General features: G+C 37.6%; 1 protein-coding gene across 1 annotated transcript; it reads left to right on the top strand.

The window, feature by feature from the left end:
- Positions 1–11,102: 11,102 nt before the first annotated feature.
- Positions 11,103–11,800, top strand: LOC149163629 (uncharacterized). The gene is made up of 3 exons (XM_089429216.1): positions 11,103–11,224; positions 11,309–11,433; positions 11,676–11,800. Exons 1-3 carry the CDS (start codon positions 11,103–11,105, stop codon positions 11,783–11,785), a joined length of 357 nt encoding a protein of 118 aa, XP_089285342.1. The 3' UTR covers positions 11,786–11,800.
- The last annotated feature ends 13,790 nt before the right edge of the window (positions 11,801–25,590 follow it).

The following is a 25,590-nucleotide window of genomic DNA, read 5'->3' as shown; positions in this document are numbered from 1 at the left end:
AAATGTGCACATCTTCCGTATATGCACAGTTTCCGTATATGCGCACATCTTCCGTATATGCCCAGTTTCCGTATATGCGCACATCTTCCGTATATGCCCAGTTTCCGTATATGCACACATCACCCGTATATGCCCAGTTTCCGTATATGCGCACATATTCCGTATATGCCCAGTTTCCGTAAATGGAATTTGTACACATCTTCGGAAGATGTGCGCATATACGGAAACTGGGCATATACGGAGGATGTGTGCATATACAAAAACTGTGCATATATGGAAACTGGGCATATACGGAAGATGTGTGCATATACGGAAACTGGGCATATACGGAAGATGTGCGCATATACGGAAACTGAGCATATACGGAAGATGTGCGCATATACGGAAACTTGGCATATACGGAAGATGTGCGCATATACGGAAACTGTGCATATACGGAAACTGGGCATATACGGAAGATGTGTGCATATACAGAAGATGTGCGCATATACGGAAACTGGGCATATACGGAAGATGTGCGCATATACGGAAACTGGGCATATACGGAAGATGTCTGCATATACGGAAACTGGGCATATACGGAAGATGTCTGCATATACGAAAACTGGGCATATACGGAAGATGTGCGCATATACGGAAACTGTGCATATACGCAAGATGTGTGCATATACGGAAGATGTGCGCATATACGGAAACTTGGCATATACGGAAACTGGGCATATACGGAAGATGTGTGCATATATGGAAACTGGACATATACGGAAGATGTGCGCATATACGGAAACTGGGCATATACAGAAGATGTGTGCATATATGGAAACTGGGCATATATGGAAGATGTGCATATATACAGAAACTGGGCATATACAGAAACTGGGTATATACGGAAGATGTGCGCATATACAAAAACTGGGCATATACGGAAGATGTGCGCATATACGGAAACTGGGCAAATACGGAAGATGTGCGCATTTACGGTGTGCATATACGGAAACTGGGCATATACGGAAGATGTGTGCATATACAAAAATTGCGCATATACGGAAACTGGGCATATACGGAAACTGGGCATATACGGAAGATGTATGCATATACGGAAACTGGGCATATACGGAAGATGTGCGCATATACGGAAACTGGGCATATACGGAAACTGTGCATATACAAAAACTGCGCATATACGGAAACTGTGCATATACGGAAGATGTGTGCATATACGGAAACTGGGCATATACGGAAGATGTGCGCATATACGGAAACTGCGCATATACGGAAACTGGCCATATACGGAAGATGTGCGCATATACGGAAACTGGGCATATACGGAAGATGTGTGCATATACGGAAACTGGGCATATACGGAAGATGTGTGCAGATACAGAAACTGGGCATATACGGAAGATGTGCGCATATACGGAAACTGGGTATATACGGAAGATGTGTGCATATACGGAAACTAGGCATATACGGAAACTGTGCGCATATACAAAAACTGCGCATATACGGAAACTGGGCATATACGGAAGATGTGCGCATATACGGAAACTGGGAAAATACGGAAGATGTGCGCATATACGGAAACTGTGCATATACGGAAACTGGGCATATACGGAAGATGTGTGCATATACAAAAAATGCGCATATACGGAAACTGGGCATATACGGAAGATGTGTGCATATACGGAAACTAGGTATATACGGAAATTGTGCGCATATACAAAAACTGCGCATATACGGAAACTGGGCATATACGGAAGATGTACGCATATACGGAAACTGGGCAAATACGGAAGATGTGCGCATATACGGAAACTGTGCATATATGGAAACTGGGCATATACGGAAGATGTGTGTATATACAAAAAATGCGCATATACGGAAACTGGGCATATACGGAAGATGTGCATATACGGAAGATGTGCGCATATACGGAAACTGGGCATATACGGAAGATGTGCGCATATACGGAAATTGGGCATATACGGAAGATGTGCGCATATACAGAAACTGGACAGATATGGAAACGGGGCATATACGGAAGATGTGTGCATATACGGAAACTGCATATACGGAAACTGGGCATATATGGAAGATGTGCGCATATACAGAAACTGGGCATATACGGAAGATGTGTGCATATACGGAAACTGTGCATATACGGAAACTGGGCATATACGGAAGATGTGCGCATATACGAAAACTGGGCAAATACGGAAGATGTGCGCATATACGGAAACTGTGCATATACGGAAACTGGGCATATACGGAAGATGTGTGCATATACAAAAACTGCGCATATACGGAAGATGTGTGCATATACAAAAACTGCGCATATACAAAAACTGCGCATATACGGAAACTGGGCATATACGGAAGATGTGTGCATATTCGGAAACTGGGCATATACGGAAGATGTGCGCATATACGAAAATGGGCATATACGGAAGATGTGCGCATATACGGAACTGGGCATATACGGAAGATGTGCGCATATACGGAAACTGGGCATATACGGAAGATGTGTGCATATACGGAAGATGTGCGCATATACGGAAACTGGGCATATACGAAAGATGTGTGCATATACGGAAACTGGGCATATACGGAAGATGTGTGCATATACGGAAACTGGGCATATACGAAAGATGTGTGCATATACGGAAACTGGGCATATACGGAAGATGTGCGCATATACGGAAAATGTGCATATACGCAAGATGTGCGCATATACGGAAGATGTGCGCATATACGGAAACTGTGCATATACGGAAACTGGGTATATACGGAACATGTGCGCATATACGGAAACTGGGCATATTCGGAAGATGTGCGCATATACGGAAACTGGGCATATACGGAAGATGTGCGCATATACGGAAGATGTGCATATACGGAAACTGGGCATATACGGAAGATGTGCGCATATACGGAAACTGGGCATATACGGAAGATGTGTGCATATACGGAAACTGGGCATATACGGAAGATGTGCGCATATACGGAAAATGTGCATATACGCAAGATGTGTGCATATCCGGAAGATGTGCGCATATACGGAAACTGTGCATATACGGAAACTGGGCATATACGGAAGATGTGCGCATATACGGAAACTGGGCATATTCGGAAGATGTGCGCATATACGGAAACTGGGCATATACAGAAGATGTGCGCATATACGGAAACTGTGCATATACAGAAACTAGGCATATATGGAAGATGTGCGCATATACAGAAACTGGGCATATACGGAAGATGTGTGCATATACGGAAACTGGGCATATACGGAAGATGTGCGCATATACGGAAACTGGGCATATATGGAAGATATGCGCATATATGGAAACTGTGCATATACTGAAACTGGGCATATACGGAAGATGTGCGCATATACAAAAATTGCGCATATACGGAAATTGGGCATATACGGAAGATGTGTGCATATACAGAAACTGGGCATATACGGAAGATGTGTGCATATACGGAAACTGGGCATATACGGAAGATGTGTGCAGATACGGAAATTGGGCATATACGGAAGATGTGCGCATATACGGAAACTGGGCATATACGGAAGATGTGTGCATATACGGAAACTGGGCATATACGGAAGATGTGCGCATATACAGAAACTGTGCATATACGGAAACTGGGTATATACAGAAACTGTGCGCATATACAAAAACTGCGCATATACGGAAACTGGGCATATACAGAAGATGTGCGCATATACGGAAACTGCGCAAATACGGAAGATGTGCGCATATACGGAAACTGTGCATATACGGAAATTGGGCATATACGGAAGATGTGTGCATATACAAAAACTGCGCATATACGGAAACTGGGCATATACGGAAGATGTGTGCATATACGGAAACTGGGCATATACGAAAGATGTGCGCATATACGGAAACTGGGCATATACGGAAGATGTGCGCATATACGGAAACTGGGCATATACGGAAGATGTGCGCATATACGAAAACTGGGCTAGATGATCAATTTTTTGGTGATAACACTCCATTTGTTGTGTTGATGCTAACTATGAAACAATAATTCTGATGACCTTATAGATATAGTTAATAAAAATCTTTGGCAACAAGAATAAGGGGATTATAATTGTGTATATTATATATATATTTCATATCACAATCTAAATCCACACTTTTCATGACTATTTGTGAGCAGAAATGCAAGTAGAATTCATTGAGGAAAGCCATGAATCGGATTGTTTGAGCTTTTTCGACTTGAACATTCTCTATAAGAAAAATTATCTTCTTTGTTACAACTATATTTTGCATTTATGTGGGATGGAATTACTAATCATATGATTCATAGTATGTGCATTGAGCAATATTTACTCTTATCACCATATTAAGCATCTTCAATATAATAGGATACTGAGTTATTTGTCCTCGTTACTGATGGTCATCTTAAAACCTCTTATCCATTAAAGTTAAGTGCAATTGGTCATACACAAACAAAATTTGAAAAAGGTAGGAAAAGGACCCCATATAGCATGAGCTGCTCTTTTTCCCTCAAGATTTAGAGGCAAGGATCTATTAGGAGAGTGATGTATAAAAGTAAGTTTATGATTAGATATTTTGTATATCGATTCATATTTTCAACAATAATATTTATTTTTAGTCATTTGATATTTCTTATAAATAGATTTTTATTACATAAGACCTCAAATAGATCATTGCCATGTTTAGTATTTTAATTAGTGTAATAAATCCTCACTACCCATTGAATCAATTTGGAGTACAAGTTACGGATTTAGTATCCCTCTTTCATCTAAATCGATAGGGTGTTCCCCTTAACTCGTATCATCCTTCTATTAGTAAAAATAAAATATAATTACACATTTAAATACCTTTTTGAACATGGATTTGTCCACGTTTTTAAGACTTTTAAGTCATTCCTACTTGTGGAGCAAGTTCTTCAAACCATTTTTTTTTCTTTCTTGTATTTTTTATTATTAGTATTTGGTGTAATGGTATTTCTCACATGTGATACACTTCTTCTTATTGGTGTTATTTAATGACAACAATGTTGGTGAAATCTAGTTGTGTCATCTACTCTCATAATCATGTTACAGTTATTAATGGTAAACAAAAATACATCCACACCTTATCATAGAATAAGTATTTGACGTAATGCATTAAAAGTATATTTTTATACATAAAGGACTAAAAGTATTTTTTTTATATGGTATCATCATGATAATTTCATTGAAGTGATCCACAACTAAGATAAGATAGTCATTATCCCTATTAATGGTCAACAAACATTCAATAAATATATTAAAATTAATTCCCACGATTTTCTCATTAATAAAACTCCAAGAAATTTTCACAATTTTTAAATTATTGAATTAAATGTTATTCAGAGAAAACAATATTTGAAAAATGTGGTTACCATTTGTGTCATCTATGAAAATAAGAAATATATTTATAGTATGGTATTCTTCTCCACCCCAAAGTTTCCTAATATTTTATTTGTTTGAAATTTATTCACCAAGAATGTAAATTTAACATATAACTTGTAAATGAGAAAAAAAATCTAATTGATCATGGCTAGGGATGATATATTTTTCCAAATTTACCAGAAAGTGCATTGATCTCCATCCATATGAAGTGGTTCCTTGTGGAGGCAAATTAGCCATGAGAAACAAGCATGTACTTCATAGGTAATCAAACTTAGATACAAAGGAAAATCACACACTACTTTAACCACCCATGCTAGACCCCATTGACCATGTTTGATATTTTTGAGAATGGTGTTCCTCATGCAATAGTGGTAATATGTGAAATCTTGAAGTAGCACAAACAGAATTCAACTTTAACAAAATGTTTTTTTTTTCTAGGTTGTCTTATAGTTATTCATGTTTTGTTGTTATCATAAAATTCCATAGAATTTGTATATGCATATAAAGTATAGACACAATTAAGCTTATTTGAAAACATTTAAACCATAGTGTTAAATTGCAAAACCATCATCAATTCAATTGATAGTCACCATGATAGGAGATCAGTGTCATTATTTGTGCTTTCCTTTGGGTAATTAATCATGATGTTTAATTTATACTAACAAATAAGTGATTGACTTCACGTAACATTCATCATAATGCTATTCTATGTTTGTGGAATTTCAAGGTGCTTATTATCATTGTGAACAATAGTTTATTTCTTGAGTAAATATTGTAGTGAATGTTCACTACTTAAACCAAAATATACATATGTTGGTGATGGATCTTGAACATTTAATTAATACCACCCATATGGCATGTTTATAAGAATCCATCTCAATCTCAAATGCTAGATGAATATCATGTGAGATGAGAATCATGGTAGTCTTATGAAATGACACATTTGGAAGAGCACCTCCTTGATAGAGGTCAATGTGGTTCTCCAACTTATAGGGTAGAAGACTTTGCCTATGTTTCCCTATGATAGAGTTTAGAAATAAATCAAGCCAATAATAAGAAAAAGAAGTCTCATTCAAAATAAATTTAAATGTGCATTGTAAAACCTATTATATGGGGTGTTAAAAAAGTAGGAAAAAGAAAAAAAGGAAAAAGATATGAATAAAAATTAAAATTCATTTGGATAAACATTTTTAGAATAATAATTAGCACCATGTAACATTTCATTAGCTTGAAATGCATTTGTTTTGGAGATAGAAACCATATAAAATTCAAAACAGTTAACCATTTAAAGTAATTCACTAACCACTTAACTAACTTAGGGATACCAAATTTCCATATGTATCTTATTTATTATAATACATTACATTTTTTTATAAAAAATAAAAAATGTTTCATGTGATACTCAATGTAAACTAGCTAATATACCATTTAAGAACATTGCTTGAATCATAAATATTTTGATAATAATCGATTTATATGATAAATATTTTTATATAGATAATGTAATTTTTTTAAAATAAAAATTTATTTTTAAATACATTTTCTTAAAATATTTCCAAAATAACCCATTTACTTATAGAATTTATTTTACAATTCAAAATAAAAATAAAATAATACCTATATAAATATGAATAAAAAATATCATTACCTTTCAACTATTAAAATTGTTTGTATATAACCCATTTACTTATAGAATTTAGTTTACAATTCAAAATGAAAATAAAATAATACCTATATAAATATGAATAAAAAATATCATTAGCCTTTCAACTATTAAAATTGTTTGTATATATACATAATACATTTCACAATACTGGCCATATAAAATTCAAAACAGTTAACCATTTAAAGTAATTCACTAACCACTTAACTAACTTAGGGATACCAAATTTCCATATGTATCTTATTTATTATAATACATTACATTTTTTTATAAAAAAAAAAAAAATGTTTCATGCTATACTCAATGTAAACTAGCTAATATAACATTTAAGAACATTGCTTGAATCATAAATATTTTGATAATAATCGATTTATATGATAAATATTTTTATATAAATAATGTAATTTTTTTCAAATAGAAATTTATTTTTAAATACATTTTCTTAAAATATTTCCAAAATAACCCATTTACTTATAGAATTTATTTTACAATTCAAAATAAAAATAAAATAATACCTATATAAATATGAATAAAAAATATCATTACCCTTTCAACTATTAAAATTGTTTGTATATATACATAATACATTTCACAACACTGGCCACAATTACAAAAGAATAACTTGAATGAGAAAAAAAAACTTGAACCCAAATTAAAAAGATGATTATCAACTCTCGCAATAATATTTTAAAATCACTTTATTAAAATCGTTTACAAAATAGAAAATATTAAAATTGTGCTGGGTTCATATCACTCGTTTACCGAAATCTAAATTTTTTTGGGAATTTAACAACAATGTTGACAACTCTGTCAAATGGAGTGAATGAAATATCAAATAAATCTATCTAATAAGCAAATTCAAAGACGAAGGTTGGTCAAACAAATCCACATATTAAGAAAATTCAATGACAAGCTTGTTCGCCAGAGTATATTTGCAAATATTCAACGTTGATTTCAAAGATTTGACAGCGAGGATATTTCTTTCACAAATTGCAATTGCTATATCAAGTAAATACATATATTATGTAAATTCAATAACAAGGTAAATTTAACATTTATTTCTAAGATTCAAGCTTGTAACTTCCTCCAATCACAACTTGCTGGAATGTTTAGCCTTCAAAGTAGCAAGCCTAGTGGGTTTAGTGAGAGCAATGCTAGTTGAGCATATATGCTCTATGTATTGTTTGCGTGACTTGAACCCACGTGCTTTCAAGTCCTTTGGCGTGATTTTGGTCCTTTTAACCATAGCATCAACATTTATCTTTTTTGTTTTCTGTGGAAATTAAAACATTATCAATAAATATCAAAATCCACATAGATATAATGAAAATATGCGGACCATGTAACGAATATGAAAAGACAATGCATTGACTAGCTATCAACAAATATCAAAATCTATATAGATATAATGAGAATATGGGGAACATGTAACGAATATGAAAAGAAAATGCATTAACTAGTCATAAAAATATATGTCAATGTTATTATGAGCTAAGATATGTAGTATATAACTTACCTCTCTTAATTTATCTTGAAGTCTAGGTGAATGCCACAATGGTTGAGGAGAATGTGATTTTTGGTGAGTATCATGTCCACCATCATACATGTGCAAAGGTGTTTTGGGAAATGTATATTCATTACTCTGAACATTAGATTATACATAGATATAAGTATGAATCAAATAAAATTAAATGTAAAAATATGCTAAATTTACAAGAGTATAAATAGCTTACCTTGCATTGTGACATTGGACGTGAAGATGGTTCTAGCATTTGAAACATTTCATTTCCATTCTTCTTAAGACTTCGACAAGGGGTTTTCATTGATTGTGATGGTTCCAAAGGGAACACCTGCACCATAAATAAGAAATAACACACACACACATAATCAAAACAAATCAAGGATAACGATATATAATACAAAACATACATTTCTCACCCCATCATTATGGTAAAACATAACAATTTATATATTAATGTTTTTAGTGGAATAGGTTATATGGATTAAAAACTTACTGGCCCAATAACCCCTTGAAAACCTTGAAATCTAGGTGAGCGGCGTAATAGTTGGTGGCTTGAACTTGGGGAATTTTGTTGATTAGGCTACGCATATCAATAACAATGAGTATAATAAATATAAATATTATTTAATGTTAAAATGTCTAAAAAATTAATATACGCAAAAAAATGGACTCAACTGTGTTGTCATTGTCTTGATTAGTTTCATCAAAGTTTAATATATAGTTGTGCCCATCTAATCTTTCTTCCCCCACATCATCAGGAACCTCAGTCCTTGCTTTCTCTTTTAAAGCAATGTCTATGCGCTTCATTGTCTCCATACATCTACGAGGTAGACTTTGATCCCAACGTTGAATTTTTTCACAAATCCTTTGCTTTGAAGTATCATTAAGCTAATCAAATGTAACAACTGACTGTGAAAACAAGTTTCAATGAATTTAGTCCACAACAATAAATTAATACTAATAAAAAACATATACAGATAAATACTAATAAATACTTACAGCTGAAAGAATTTCATCATTGACAATATTAATAAAAAAGCATATACAAATAAATACTAATAAATACTTACAGCTGAAAGAATTTCTTCATTAACAAATCTTTTATATGCTTGTTGTCGTGCATGACATAGCCTTGCATCTAAATCATATTGTATTTTGGCATTTTGCCTTTTTACTACACTTGTAGATTTAACCGCCCATATAGCATTTGCATCTCTTACTCGACCTCTTTGACGTGGAGGAATTGGTGGGAGATTGTGGTTGGTAGCCCGATGATGATTAAGGCCAGATAGCTTAGATCGACTCAAGTTTCCCGCACAATCACCAACAAGACAAATGAACAATTGCTTGGTGCCTTTGATAGTTACCTCCCATTCATGTCTATTGTCCTCCATTTTCTTACTTCCTTATAATGAATATGTAAACAATATTGTTGTTAAAAACATCATAAAAACACTTTAAAATAAAAATCAATATTCATATATATTTTTTTGTGGTTATCATAACTATCAACTTTTAAATAAAACTGAAATATTTCCAAGATTTCATGGATAAAATTGAAGTAAACCCATTATTCTCATTTTTACCCCTAAATAAATATGAGATCTACCTTCAAAATAAAAATATAAACATGACACATAATTTGAACAAATTTTATTTTCGAAGAATAATGGATAAACTGAAAATAATGGGGAACTGAATTGATTTGATAACAGTTACGACAGGTTAGTTAAAATTTGAAATATGCAAATTATATCACTAAAACATGGAATGTTAAGAACTATCAAATTTGAAAATTAAGATTCTAAGAGGTCCCAAATTTCCATGAGAATAATTACCCTAAAGAAGACAAAAAAACATCCGAAAATTAAAATTACATGAACTTTTTTTTTTTGAGATAATTAAATAAAACTGAAATATTTCCAGGGGATAAACGAGTTATGTGCATCCATGCATCCATGAGAAAATTTACAGACTTGGAAATTTAAAATCCTTCGGCGCTGCAAACCTTTAATTGCTTCAGAGATTTAGATTTACAGATGTATCAAAACAGTTTTTGGAAAAAAAATAAAAATTACTGGGCTTTACTTTTTAAAAAATGGAGCAAGAGGGTTAACTGGGCATATAAATGTGCTGATATTTTGCAGAGGCAACCCCAAAGCTTGTTCTTCAGCTGATGAATGTGAGAGGGCTTACGATTTCCCATGTCAAAAGCCATCTGCAGGTATGCACTCATTGCTTTTTAATTCCAAGCTGCAGAGTTATTGTTTTTCCAGAACAAAAGTTTGACATTGTATTTAATGGAATATTCTGTGATGTTTTCCAGATGTACCGTACTGAAAAGAACAACCAACGCAACCATGGTAATTAATTTAGTTTAGTTCTTCTTTTCTACACTATTTTTTATTGAATTCTACTTTTGTCAATACAATAACAACTTTGGGCTTACAGAATCCCAAACCCAAAACTGCCAACAACAACCTATGCCAACAAATGGCCAGAAGCAACATATCACAGATAACGATGGTGAAGAGGATCTGTGTTCTGATTTTTCAAAAACATCTACGTGCTCCTCTGCGTATTCACTTGGAACAACTCATAATAGGTAAGCACTGTAACCATAAATCCTTCTTAATTTTGAAATTTTGGATTTTCAAGAATGTGTGAATTCAAGACTGCAAAATTACAGGCTTTGGATGGGAGATACGGACTCTTTTATCATGGCCAGTGAACGAAGTGCTCTCGATCATGTAAATTCAATTGAACAGCAGCCAACCTGGAGTGATTCCATACAACCTGGCACTGGTCGTCATGGTAACTTGGTTGGAAAATTTCATAATAGTTTTCAGTCTAATTTACAATTCTAAGATATCATAGTTTGATGATGAATATATTTATTTCATTCGTTTGAAGATTCTTTTGACCTTTTCTATAAAAACCTGTTTTGTAAATGTATGTCTGAGTAACAAATACTCTAATATTTAGACATGAACCATGTTTGACATTTTGAAATAGTTAAATTGCTGGCTTGAAAGCAAAGTGTTTTCATTTCTCAGGTCATATCGCGGAAGAAACTCCAACTCCAACTGATATTTTTAACAAAGGAAACTCCGACTGCAGATCACAGACAAGTTTGAAGGTCAGCGAAAAAACCCTAAATAATTAGTTCATTTTACTAAATTAATTAATTAGATAAATTTTCCGAGTTACTGTGCAGTGCAAGAAGCTTTTTAAATTTGATAATGTATAATTTTTTTGATGTAGATTTTTATTGTGAGATGAATTTTTGGAAAATAATTAGTTTGTTACACATTTATTGACGTGTACTGAAATGTTTGACCAACTAAGTTAGCCAACACAGTTCTTTTGCAAAAATTCATTTTACAATTAATTTGTAAGTGAAACTATGAAATTTTGTTGATCTTGTTTTTTCCTTCGTGGACAGGGGAATGAGGTCGAACATCTAGTTCACATCTTATTACTGCGACATGAACAAAGTAATGCGATGGATAAGCCCCAGGAGCCATTGAGATACCCTTCTGAACTGCAATTGACAGGAAGATTATGCCAAGGAAATGGAAAATGGGAAGATGAAAAAGATGAAAATCCATTTCATGAGACAGTTGATATTACTAATCTATCACTTAGCCTTAGTACAACATATAACAAAACAAAAACATCATGCCCAAGAGAAAGCGGTCTTCTCTCATTAAACTATAATAGCTTTCAAGATCAGAACGATATCAAGCTGGATTTGACGATATGAACCGTGGCGCTCGAAAAATCAGAGACCAGAACGAATATTAATGCTGATTTCGATGGTTCAAGATAACCAAGTTCGCTAAATTCTCTTCTCTTAGTTACAGGGTCCTCGCTATGGTTGAAGATAACCAAGTTTGCTAAATTCTCGTCTCTTAGTTTCAATAAACTTTCAGAATTTCATTCTTCAAAAGCTTAATGCCTCGTGCTTTTTCTTTTCTTCATTGTTTCTCGTTTTACTTGTAATAGATCGGTTTAACAGTGTTGGACTTGGGAGACCAACACACCAGAATATATGATCTATGCAATTTTCAAGCACGCAGACAAGAATATATATATGATCTATGCAACTTTTAAGCACAGATGGCACAACGTAAATATTTCTTCACAGAAGGGAAAAATTATGGATCGATGGCTTACTAATCAAGAAATTACCTTGAGATATATTATTGAGATCAGAGTGACAACATCCAAAACAAACCCAAAAATTAAATCTAATTCATCTAGCCATTTTAGGGCATACACCATGAAGGAATTATATAACCCTTCTATATATAATCACAAAGTATTGAACAATTATGATCGTAAAGGTTTTAATACCGTGGCAATGGAAGTCACCCGTGATCACCAATCTCTGTTCGCCGCTGCAGAGCCGTGTTCTTCTTCGCTGGTTGCATGGGCTGCTCTGCCGTGTTCTTCTTCGTGGGTCTGAAATCTCGATAGCGTATGGAGTTTATGGATCCCAGCACCGGTAATTGCGTGGGTTGAAATCTCGATAGCGTATGGAGTTTATGGATCCCGGCACCGTTAATGCGCGGGTTGAGTTGGTAAACTACGGAGGCGCCGGCAGAGTTTAATTCCATTAATGGATAGGTTGGTGAACTGATTATGTCCTCAAACCGGAGGCGGGCAGGGACACCGGCGCCGGACGCGGGCAGGAACGGGCATTGCCGCAGCTGAGTGATGAGATGTGCATCCATGCATCCATGCATGCGATGGGCTCTCCGGGTGACGGCAATCTGGTGCATTAATGATGCTATAGTCCATGAAATAGCACTTGCCCTGATGAACCGAAACAAAATCACTGAGTTGAACCCTTAGATCTGAATGCACAACCTTTTTCATTCTAATCTCGGGCTCTTCACACGTCTCATCAGCAAGAGAAATACAAATCGTATCCTTTCTCTTCTTTCACTTGATAAGAATTGTATCTGCATGGAAGAGCTGTAATTTTTCCATGGTGTTCAGATGTTGATATACCACAAAGTTATCGTCATTGATACCCTCATCAGCAAAAAGGTGATTTGGAGCCTTCTTCCACTCTAAAATAGCAGCGTTGAAATCCCTTTTGGTTCCTTTCGGTTTTGAGGATTCTCCCTTATGCGCCACCATTGCACAAGTGTGATTGATTTGATGGATGTCTAATCCACAAACATTTTGTGAGTGAGAAAATGGGCAGAATCTTCAATCAACTTGATCACTTCTTCCTTTCTCTTAGGAGACAGAAGGAATAACATCTCAACAATAATTATGCCACCCTTTCCAAGCAAGCACATAATCTGGTTTAACGGGACAAGGAGTCTTGTCATTGCAATTTTATTTTTCTCGTTGATGATTTCAAAATCACTACTGCTAAGTATTGCCGCAATAGCAATGGTTTCAAAATTCCCAATTTTAGATATTTTACCATTGTAACTTTCATGGTTGATTTTAGATTCCTCTCCATCCCAAGATGGGGGAAATCCATCAAGAATTACAGACTTAACCTATGCCATTTTCTCCTCATCAGGATGAATGGAACACTCAGCCATCCATGCAATCACCAGAATGCGAGCTTTATCAATCGAAATTTCTAACTTGCATTTACTACAACACTTTAAAGGTGTATATTTCTTCTGTTGTAATCCTATGAATGGAAAGAGATCCTCTAATTTCATCCACTTTGACCGATTATCCCCTAACTTCTGCAAACAACTGTGGAAATTTGGAGCAAGTTACTTTTGTTTGAAAATTTATAGTAAAATATTTTATAAGCAACCTAATTTTGGAACCTTCTTACACCTTGGATTTCTCGTTTTCTTCATCTAACCCATTCACGATTTTCAGCATAGTTACACCATCATGGTTCTTCTCTTGATTAGGATATAAATTATTCTGAAGCCCAGAGGGTGCCTTAGAGGGATTGGGCCCTAGTAATTGAAAATCGAAACAGCCCATCATGGGACATCTATGAGCAAAAAGCTTACAAATTTGGTATGTGATAAAATTTTAATCTGAGATTTGATCCCATGGCTTCACATATCTCTCCCTTATATTAACCATGGCTAAGAAACATTGCAGAGCTACGCTTATGAAACATGTCTCACTAACATCTTTAATTCCTCTTGGGATGAACGACCTCTGCTTTATGAGTTGACCTATATTTGAATCTCTTTCCTGACGCTCTTCTTCATGGATATCTAGTTTTGGTTTCCTATTGGTTTCGCCCACATCTTCCTCCTCTTCTATTTCTACGTCTGGCTTAATCTCAACAGACTCAACCTCCATTGCACCTGCCTCTTCTAGTAGGTGGTTGTCATCTGGGGCATCATGATCTGTAGTTACTACAACTTGCTCAACTGCCACAACATCAGCAACATTTGGACCGTGTCTCTTTTTCTTTGTTTCATACTTTGGTTTCTTGGGTATAGTCTGATTTTCCTCCTTTGAGATATCTGATGAAACTCCACTTTGATTATCAGCCTTATTAAAGTCACCCTGAGGAGATCCTAAATCAGCATGTTCAACATCATTTCCTTGGTTAAAGCATTATTTATCATTAGTCTCTCTCATGTCAATGTTCTCTTTTGTTAGACATGTTGCATATGCTTCAAGATGTTTTGTTGATTCTGCAAATGATCTTTTTATTTGTTTTAGTTGTTGTAATGCTTCTCCAATTTCCTTTAACAGTTTAGATTTATGATATTCACTTAATTCCATGATTTTCATGACCTAAAGTTAATGGCAGATTTGTGCAGCAAATAACATCCAAAGGCTTGAGTGGCTCTGATAACACTAAAGCGACAAAACTTAGAATTGTTTGTGCTTTTAATATGTAAAACACACAATGTATTGTAAGTAATATTTTTATTAATAAGATGAATGTACAAGAGTGGATGAATGTTACAATGAGGGCCCGCTTATATACCTAGGCAAGTGCCCCTTCATGTTTGGGCATGTATTTAGACATGCTTTTTCATTTAACTAATGAGTATTTAAATAATCATTACTATGATTATTTATTATTTACATTTATTTTTATTTATTTTATTTTTATCTAAATTATATTCGTAACACTCTCTCCTCTCATTTGCCTCACACATCTCATTTGGAGCTTTTGTGAGCTTCATTGTGAGCTTGGAGAGTTGAGTTTTTTCTCAATTAATAGAACAACAAAGAGTTTGGGTTGAATACTGTGAAGTAGGAAAGTGTTCCCTCTGCGGACAGAGGCAACCCCTCTAACCCTAGCGTGGGTCTAGTCACAGCAAAGACAAAACAATAATTGATCCCCTTAAATAGTAATCGTTGGAGGCCTACCTCAAACCGGTGGTTGATGAAGTTTCGTTGCATTGCTCCAGCTTCCGTTTCCTTCTTCTTAATGAGCAATCGACCTGAAACACCACAAGAGAACACCAGAGCACGTAACTGAAAACAACAATGATCTATTTACTCATAAAGTCAAGAAATCATGAGCTATCATGTAAATTGCAGACAAGACATAGGAAATCATCATTGGTTGTATTAATAATGAATCAAGAGCAAAGCTTACAACCAAGTCTTAACGTCGCAAGCCTTCTCGGAGGGTCCAACTAGTATGTTTCTTCAAGCATTCACTCTCAAGGATGGGTCTCTCAACCAACAATATCTCTTTCTCACTCACAAGCTTTAATACAAGGTTAAGGGCACTCCACAACCTCTTACAAACTATTAGCAATCTCACACTTATCACACTCACACCAAAGCTATCTACCAAACTCAAAAGCACCAGCAGCATTGTCCAACCAAAAGAACTAGCAGATCATAGCAATGGTGAGTAATTTTATAGGAGAAAGAGTCTCCATGAAATGAGGGAGAGGGAGCTTATCCTCAAGGAAGGTAGCACAAAAGATGGAACTACCATCCCAGGGAGGGAAGGGCGACCAAAACTGACCCAACAACCAGGTCTAGAGACATCCATAAGGCCTACTATTGGAACAAATTCGCCCAATCTGGATCGTCGTTAGCTGTAAACTAAGTATCCGCGACAACATCGCAAGGAGGCAATGCATGCAGACCAATCATCGCGATAAATAATTAATAGCCTCACAACGGGCCTTGAAATTCGTCCGTCGCGGGAAACAGGTGTACACCTGCGATGGGGTTGCAATGAGACTGTTTATGACAGGGGACCGTCACTTATATTAAGGGCTTACTTGCGACGAGGCAGAAACTTAGGGAATAAGGGTCAACTTGCAACATCAGAGAGCATTTGTTGATCTAGCAATAGAGGCAACCCCTCTAGCCCTAGAGTGGGTCTAGTCACAGCAAATAGAAAACAATAATTGATCCCCTTAAATAGTCATCGTTGGAGGCCTACCTCAAATCAGTGGTTGATGAAATTCTATTGCGCTGCTCCAGCTTCTGTTTCCTTCTCCTTATTGAACAATCGACCTGAAACACCATAAGAGAACAACAGAGCACGTAACCGAGAACAACAATAATCTATTTACTCATAAAGTCAAGAAATCATGAGCTATCAAGTAAATTGCATACAAGACATAGGAAATCATCATTGATTGTATTAATAATGAGTCAAGAGCAAAGCTTACAACCAAGTCTTGACGTCACAAGCCTTCTCAGAGGGTCTAGCCAGTATGTTTCTTCAAGCATTCACTCTCAAGGATGGGTATCTCAACCAATAATATCTCTCTCTCACTCACAAGCTTTAATACAAGGTTAAGGGCACTCCACAACCTCTTACAAACTATTAGCAATCCTACACTTGTCACACTCACACCAAAGCTATCTACCAAACTCAAAATCACCAGCAGCACTGTCCAACCAAAAGAAATAGCAGATCATAGCAATGGTGAGTGATTTTATAGGAGAAGGAGTCTCCATGAAATGGGGGAGAGGGAGCTTATCCTTAAGGAAGGTAGCACAAAAGACGGAACTACCATCCCAGGGAGGGAAGGGCAACCCAAACTGACCCAACAACTAGGTTTAGAGACATCTAGAAGGCGAACTGTTGGAACAAATTCACCCAATCTGGATCGTCGCTAGTCGTAAACTAAGTATTTGCGACGGCATCGCAAGGAGGCAATGCATGTAGACTAATCGTCGCGATAAATAATTAACAGCCTCGCGCCGGGCCTCGAAATTCAACTGTCGCAGGAAACAGGTGTACACTTGCGACGGGGTTGCAATGAGACCATTTATGACAGGGGACCGTCGCGTATATTAAGGGCTTACTTGCGACGAGGCAGAAACTTAGGGAATAAGGGTCAACTTGCAACATCAGAGAGATGAGTTGGAAGACATGGACATGTTTATTTGATACATGACACAACAAAGGGACTGAGATGAAGAGAGTGACAAATTACTGTGTAACAGATGCCCCCTAAAGCATGAAGCTCGAGAGAGTGGGAGGGGTGAAATGCTTTACAAAACCATGACCAAACTGGAACACCACCTTAAAGGACCTGCAGGTGCAAGTACAACTGATATCTCTGATAGTGAAATACATGTAGTCTAGGCATGGGCGCAGCCATCCAAAAGACATATGAAACTTGGTCTGTGGTATGGACGCAACCACCCAGTTGATAAGACCATATATAATGATAAAGGTATGGTCGCAGCCGTCCATGAAGACTTAGGTATGGTCACGGCCATCCAATCAAAGAGTCATGTATGTAATCACGAACCAAGCCATGCAGCCCGAACATATGTAATCTTAGTTTGGCGTCTTGAAACTCTAACCGATCTTAGTACAAATTCTAGCATGCGAACAGATGTGCTGAGGTCGAGCATGATAGAAAGTTTCTTGATTACCGGTCAATAATGAAAACCGTTAACAAGCACGAGAGAAACCACCAATAATGCCAATGGCTCTCAAGGTACTGTCTAGTACAATCCACTAAGTGTGAAAAAATGAGCTAAAGTCGAACACTCGTGGAATCACCCAATCGAAGACAAGTGATGAAAATCTGTTGTTAGGCGCGAAGAACTTGCCATTGAGGCATGCAAGCTCCAAGGTACCGAAGGGTATCTCTAGACCAATCTCCTGGATAATGAGTTGGTGTCGACAGGAGACGATCTGTCGCAAGAGGGCCATAATGTTTCCCCCATCAATAATGCGAGATAAGGAACAAGTGGTAGATGGTGAAACAGAGTATCAGAGGAGGAGGTAAGGGTGTGAACTGCAGAAGGATTATACTATTGAACATATCGATGACACAACTCCGGAATGTGGCAGCATTTTGGTACCAAGGGATCGGAGGTTTGATGGAAACAACATGGATCGGATGGAGTGAGGCAAAATGGCAACCCAAAACCCCAGAAGGCCAAATGATGATGTGTGGATATCCCAACCCGACAAGAAGAAAAAGTGTTGATGTTCAAGAGTGACTAGCTACCGCAGGTAACCAATGACGACTTTCAAATTTTCCCCCACCATTTCTGGTGAGTACCCCAATTATTTTTTAAAACAAGCTTGAAGGGGATAGCATATGCTTGTAATATAAGTTCGACCTTCAGACGAATCCAACCTAGTAATAGTTTAACGAGCCCTAGGGAGGAGAAGCTCGAGTCTCGTCATGGTGATGAGTCCAATGTCATCAAGGTTTAACGAGTCCGACACAGGGAAAACTCGGAGACTTTTTCATGTTTAGAGAGTTTGAAAAAGACACGAAAAAGAAAACTCCAGGGGGTCTTTTTTCATAAATTTGTGTCTCTCGAGCCCAAAAAAGTATAAAATAATACTCGAGAACTGCTTGACCATTACGATCAAAGAGTACTTTTTGTAATTAGTGGTCTCGATTTGAAAAAGTAAAAAAGCGATCGAAGACACGTCGTTTCATAACCATAATCGAACTTGAAACGACAACAGTCCGGCAATCTTTTCACGTTTATACGGTCGGAAAAGAGCTGAAAGTGGACCGCCTTTTTATTTCTTTTAACGAGTCAAAAAGGGAAAAACTCGGCAATCTTTTCATATTTTACGAGTTAGAAAAGAGCTTAAAGGTGACTCGTCCTAGAGGAACAAGTGGTATAAAGGGTAGCAACTGGTTCCGACAATGGTCAAACTACTCAAAACATGTAATGGTCAAGAGGCTGGCTAATAAAACCACTCATCGTTGCGGTTCCTTAGGAAGGGAAAAACAACCAAGTGAAAGCATATGATCGGCCAAAGAGATGGTGGTGATGGAATGAAACAACCAAGGCTCATCTAGCAGAATTTAGTAGATAAAAACGATAATCACGAGATGTAAATTAGGTATGGGTTCATGTTTACACAAGCTTAAACCACGGAGAACTCTGGTTGGATTCGGTTTCATGTTTACACTAGCTTGAAACGAAAAACTATGCTTGTTATAAGTTCGCATGCCCCCAGCATAATGACACAAATCGAGCTACATGCCCCCCAAGATTCATTGCATTCAACGAGGTGGATGCAATGAAGGTTCACTTTTGAGATCTTGGAAAGACTCGACTTGGATTTTACGAGATCTTAAGCAAAGACTCGATTTGGAAAGGGAGTGGTTTCATTTTTTTTAATGAGGTTGACACGGTAAAAGAACTATCCTCATAACCCTTGTTTCATTTGTTAACGAGGTTGACACAAGATCAAGAACTTTCCTCAAAACTCCTTGTTTCTTTTTTTAACGAAGTCGACACAAGAAAATAACTCTCCTCAGGCCCTTGCTTCATTTTTTAACGAGGTCAACACAAGATTAGAACTATCCTCGGGACTCCTTGTTTCATTTTTTAACGAGGTCGACACAAGAAAAGAACTCTCCTCAGCACTCCTTATTTCATTTTTTAACGAGCTTGACACAAGACAAGGAACTATGCTCCACACCCCTTGTTTCATTTTTAACGAGGTTGACATAGGGTCAAACTATCATCGGGACTCCTGTTCATGGGCCATATGAGAACATGGCTCCCAAGAGGTCTTCGCGGGTTGGAAGAAACACATTCTAGGAGGAATGCATGTCATGAGGTACTAATGACAGATCGGGTTCCAATGCCCCCAGTACATGATGTACGAGACCATCTGCATGCTCATCAACAAATGCGGAGGCGGAAGGTAGCCACATAATTGACCTGTGGCAAGGAAGGTCTTGGTTGCGAACTAGGACCAATGGGCGATGATGGTGGTACAGGAGGCACAACGGGACTAAAGAATGAAAATTGATCTATAGTCACCATTATTCCATCGTGTGGAAAACAAACCACATGGAAGAGCGAAGAAATAAGAGCCCCCATGGCATAAATATAATCACAGCCAAGGAGAAGACTGAAATCTAAAGCCCCTTGGACAACCATCACGTCTATATAGACAATTTTGCCTCCAAAAGTAACAGGGAACTTTGGAAGGATCCCTAAAGGCTGACTGGTTCCTCCGTCAAATGCCAACAGATTCTACGTGACTGGCACAAGCTATGGGGAGCCCAAATCTTGCCAAGTAGTGAAAGGCATGAGGCTAACTGACGCACCCTCATCCAAGATAGTGCCAGGTACTGCCTTATCATAGGCATGTACTGTAATCTGAAAAGGCACATAGGATGGAAGGCCGAAAGCAGTAAAATGGCTCCAGTCGAAGGAAACGACTGAACTACTTGGTGGGGGTATCATATAATTGTCCCCATGCTCAATGGGCACCGAAGAAGGACTCTCTGAATCAGCTGGGATAGGAGGTTCGTTCTCGGACTCATGAGAATCTAACAAGACGAGAAGAACATGAGTAGTATAATCATGATGCTCTTTCGGAACAGAGTGATCAATAGGCAGTGAATCCAAGTCAACACTCTCTCCAACCAATGGTTGGTCGGGAACAGGCTTAGCACAGCCAGGTTCGAAAAGAGGGGGACGGACAAGAGAAGAATCTAAGTCAATCTCTTTGTCAACAGGGAGAGGGTCTGAAGAGAGCCTCTGATAACCAACATGAAGTTGAGGTGAAGAAGCTGTAATACTTTCCAAAACGGCGGAAACTTTATCCATGAGCAGACAAAGGTGAAGGGGATGGTTGCCTTCACACAGTTTACAAGGGAATCGAATCTTCCCTTTCTTCTTACCGCTTCCAGTTGATAGGGTAGCATCATCATGAGCTTCAAAGGATGACGAGGAACGAGCCAGATTGTGAGACCATACTTCTAAGATCCTAGGGATGCCAAGACAATCACGAAGAAGATGGTCACCCTTGCACAATTTACAAGGAAACTTAACCTTCTGCGAAGGAGCATAGGGTGTTCCGACTTGAGATGCACTCAGAGCAATAGCGGCACAGGTAACCTTGCGTTGATCAGACTTCTTCTTCTTCATCATCTTCTTCATCTTCTTCTTAGTTTCCTGGTTACTAGATGTGAAACTTTCACTAGGCGAAGGAGGAGATGAAGGTGAAGAAACAAGGGGAGAAGGCGTAGGCTCAACCTTGGAATCAACATGTCGTGGTTCAGACGAAGGAGACGGTGGAACAGGAGTCATGACGCTCGGGACCACCGAGGTTGAAAACAACCAAACGGGCAAACCGATGGTTAACCCAGGCAAGGACAATGTTGCCATATACGGAGCACCGACATTTCCAAAAGGTGGAAACGGACCAAGATTTCCATCTGGGGGTGGAACTTGGTTGGTAGACTTGGGGAATGTTGCCATCAGGAACGAGCCTGAAAAACACTTGTACCATAACCAAGAACTCGAACTGTTACCAGGAATATTTTGTGGGCAGTAAATTTTATGACACAGGAACAAAACTGGACCTTTTCATGTTTCAAGAGTCAAGAAAAGGACGAAAAGGTGACTCTATCTCTTTCAAGGTTTAATGAGCTTGAAAGGATAAGTGCTCAGATGGACCTTTTCCTTTAGGGAGTCGAAAAGGAATGAAAGTGACTACTCTGGAGAGCTAGGCAAAAGATTTACCAAACAACCCGTAAAACTGCGTATACACCTTGGAAATCATATGAGAACCAAGGACTTTCCGTACTGCAGTCAATCATCCTGAATGTTGTGTTCGGTGCGTTACGGTTTGCAAGGCGGAAAACACGGCTTCCTAAAGATATAGGATGGTAACCTAGTGCGGTCTCCCGACATATACTCGACGGTACCGAGAGCATAAGTCCGTACTAGTAGCTATTGAGTCACAGAAGGAGGAATCACCCAACCTTAAGCGAAAGCAATAGTGACTAGGTTAAACGACGTCAGAGCATGTCTCTAGCCTAAACCTCTAAATAATGTGCGTTAATTTTCAATTCATTGTTAAGTTCATTCAGTTAATTTTAGAGTTGATCTTGAATTAGGTTTCAGATTTCAGGCCCTACTGTATGTATATCAAAAACCCTAGGATGCAACTAGAATGAGTAAAGCATCTTTCATTTCAATGAACACCTACTTAAAGGAGGGTAGAAAGTTCATTCCCAAGCAAACACAAGCGAATGCAAACACTAAGAAACATAATGCATCAATACACTAATCTCACGATGCATCGATACTACTAATGAAAGATTTAGAGTCCGCTTTTCAATTTATCAAACATGAAAATTTGAAATTCACATATACTTTCACTTTCGTATATCAAATGAATGCAATCCCTAAGTTTTTTTTTGAATTTAAAGAGACAAACAAGCAAGTGTGAACTGATCGATCCAAACAATTGTGATCTATGCTTGGTAATGAAGAAATCGAATCAATATCAAAAATTGGTTCAATAATCGACACTAAAAATGAACCAGCACGAAAGCAAGCAACGAAAAGGCCTCAAGCAAATCAATAAGACGGTTGTCGATGAACCTTGGGCAGACAAGTAACCCAAGAAAATGGTTTGAAACGCTTAAGAGAGCCAGGTCACGGGGTCTAAAAACACAAGATTCACTCAAATTAACTCAACGAGACAATACCTTAACCAAAAGCAATCAAAACAAGCTAATGAGAGACAAGAAAAAACAGGGGATAAACAAGACTAATGGATTCAGGAGGTAAAGTTGTAAAAAAAACTTTACAGGAACCGTCGCAAGTGTTACATTGAAAACTAGAGACTAGTCGCAAGTGTTACACTGACAACTAGATACGTTGTCGCAAGTGTTACACTAACAACTAGATACTAGTCGCTAAAGTACACCTGTTTTCAAAGACGGTCTGATTTCAGGTGTCGTCGCAGGAATTAAACTAAAAACCCAAGACGAAAGCCAAATAGTCGCAGGTACAAAGCTAGAACATCAACGATGTCATCGCGACTGTTAGGCTATCTTCAACGACGATCCTACTTAAGCATAAGACAAAGTAAAATCACCTAAATAACATCAGATTAACCTTCCAAGTAGTAAGGGGAATTCCCAGATTGACCCAGGTAACCCAAAAAACTAATGGTTTAACCCCAAAATTCAAAACACACTAAATCAAAACCAAACAAGAGAAAACAAGAGAAAAAACATACAAAGGACTCCCCAGCGGAGTCACCAACTTATGAAGTAGGAAAGTGTTCCCTTTGCAGATAGAGGCAACCCCTCTATCCCTAGAGTGGGTCTAGTCACAACAAAGACAAAACAATAATTGATCCCCTTAAATAGTCATCATTGGAGGCCTACCTCAAATCGGTGGTTGATGAAGTTTAGTTGCGCTGCTCCAGCTTCTGTTTCCTTCTCCTTAATGAGCAATCGACCTGAAACGCCACAAGAGAACAACAGAGCACATAACTGATGAGCCCCAATTTTTGGTACAATTTGGGCTCATTTGGCCTACTTGCTCTGCTCAAACCATTCATTTTTTATTGCTTATGCATTCATTTCTTGGTTTATTCGTGTTGTTTGTAGGAAGAAGGGTAGGCATTCTATCTACGTGACTAATGCATGATGCTTTCAGGTTTTTTGCATTAAAAAGGGAGCAAAGATCACGAAAAAGGAGACAAGGAGACAATGAGGTGGCACTGCTGGTTTTTAGGAGAGGATGTCCACAGTCTTGGGGACCTTCCTCGTGATTCCCACCATAGCTCCGAGCTCCAATCCATCTCCCCACCGAGCTTAGAGGCAGCCAACTGTTCTACAGGAACAGCGGTTATAACTGTTCTACAGGAACAACAGTTATGATTGTCCTACAGGATCAGCAGTTTAAACTTCAGTTGGACAACTGAGCTCCTCAAATCAAGGACACCTGTTGGATGATCATTTTGCATAAATACTGAGGCCGTAGCCTTGGATAGGGGCTTTTTGAACTTTTGTATTACTCTTGTAATTTGGAAGTACGAGCTAAAACTCGATTTTTGTTCCTTTTGTAAGCCAATTTTGGCATGTCATCAGACTTTTGTTTATGAATAAAGGCAGGCAGATTTTGATCTCATTCTGAGTTTCTAAGGGAGCTATAGCTCTCAGGTTAGGGCCCAACCTGAGAGCAATAGATCTCCTCGGTGTTGTAATGTTATTTGCATTTCGTTCCAGCACTTTGAGTTTGTTTACTTTGACATGCAATTCGAATTTACAGTTTGTTAATTTAGTCTTTTTCATGAGCTTAGATAGGATTAGTTTATGGTGAATTTGTTTTCAGTTGCTTAGATTCGATAGGAGGATAGTTATAAATTATTGGAGCTCCAGCAAAAGGTTGTTAAAGCTCACTGCCATCTCTGTTAGGGATTGGGGTGCAGTCCATAACCAACCACCAAAAAGAAACGCAGTTCTTCTCGCTTCCATGCAAGCTGCAACATAGACATTTTCGTTGAAGATCCATCCATGCACTTTTGACATTGAACCATACTTCTACACTTCACTTCCATGCACGAGTCTCATTTCTTGGTTTTCCATTGTTGTTCATAGGTTTCATGGCACAGTTATCATAGGTTAATGAATTTCTCGTTTTGGTGCATAAGTCATTTGTTTCATTTACGCTGCTCCTTATCATTCCATTTCCTTCTTCTTCTTCTTGATCTCTCCTCAAGCCCTACTCGGCCTCTGTCCAGCTCATTTACCTTCCAGCTCTCCCATTTCTCAC

This window comes from Pinus tabuliformis, chromosome 5_1 (assembly GCF_031772625.1).
Source record: "Pinus tabuliformis cultivar Carrire ecotype Pingquan chromosome 5_1, CPIR1, whole genome shotgun sequence".
Taxonomy (NCBI): domain Eukaryota; kingdom Viridiplantae; phylum Streptophyta; class Pinopsida; order Pinales; family Pinaceae; genus Pinus; species Pinus tabuliformis.
The sequence above is the reverse complement of the archived record's forward strand: the minus strand, read 5'-3'. Positions and strand labels throughout refer to the sequence as shown.

Bases quoted from the DNA above. Each gene is read 5' to 3' on its own strand.
- LOC149163629 (XM_089429216.1), top strand. From the start codon at position 11,103: ATGCCAACAAATGGCCAGAAGCAACATATCACAGATAACGATGGTGAA. The intron at 11,225-11,308 runs GTAAGCACTGTA...GCAAAATTACAG, and splicing joins CTTGGAACAACTCATAATAG to GCTTTGGATGGGAGATACGG. The intron at 11,434-11,675 runs GTAACTTGGTTG...TTCATTTCTCAG, and splicing joins ACCTGGCACTGGTCGTCATG to GTCATATCGCGGAAGAAACT.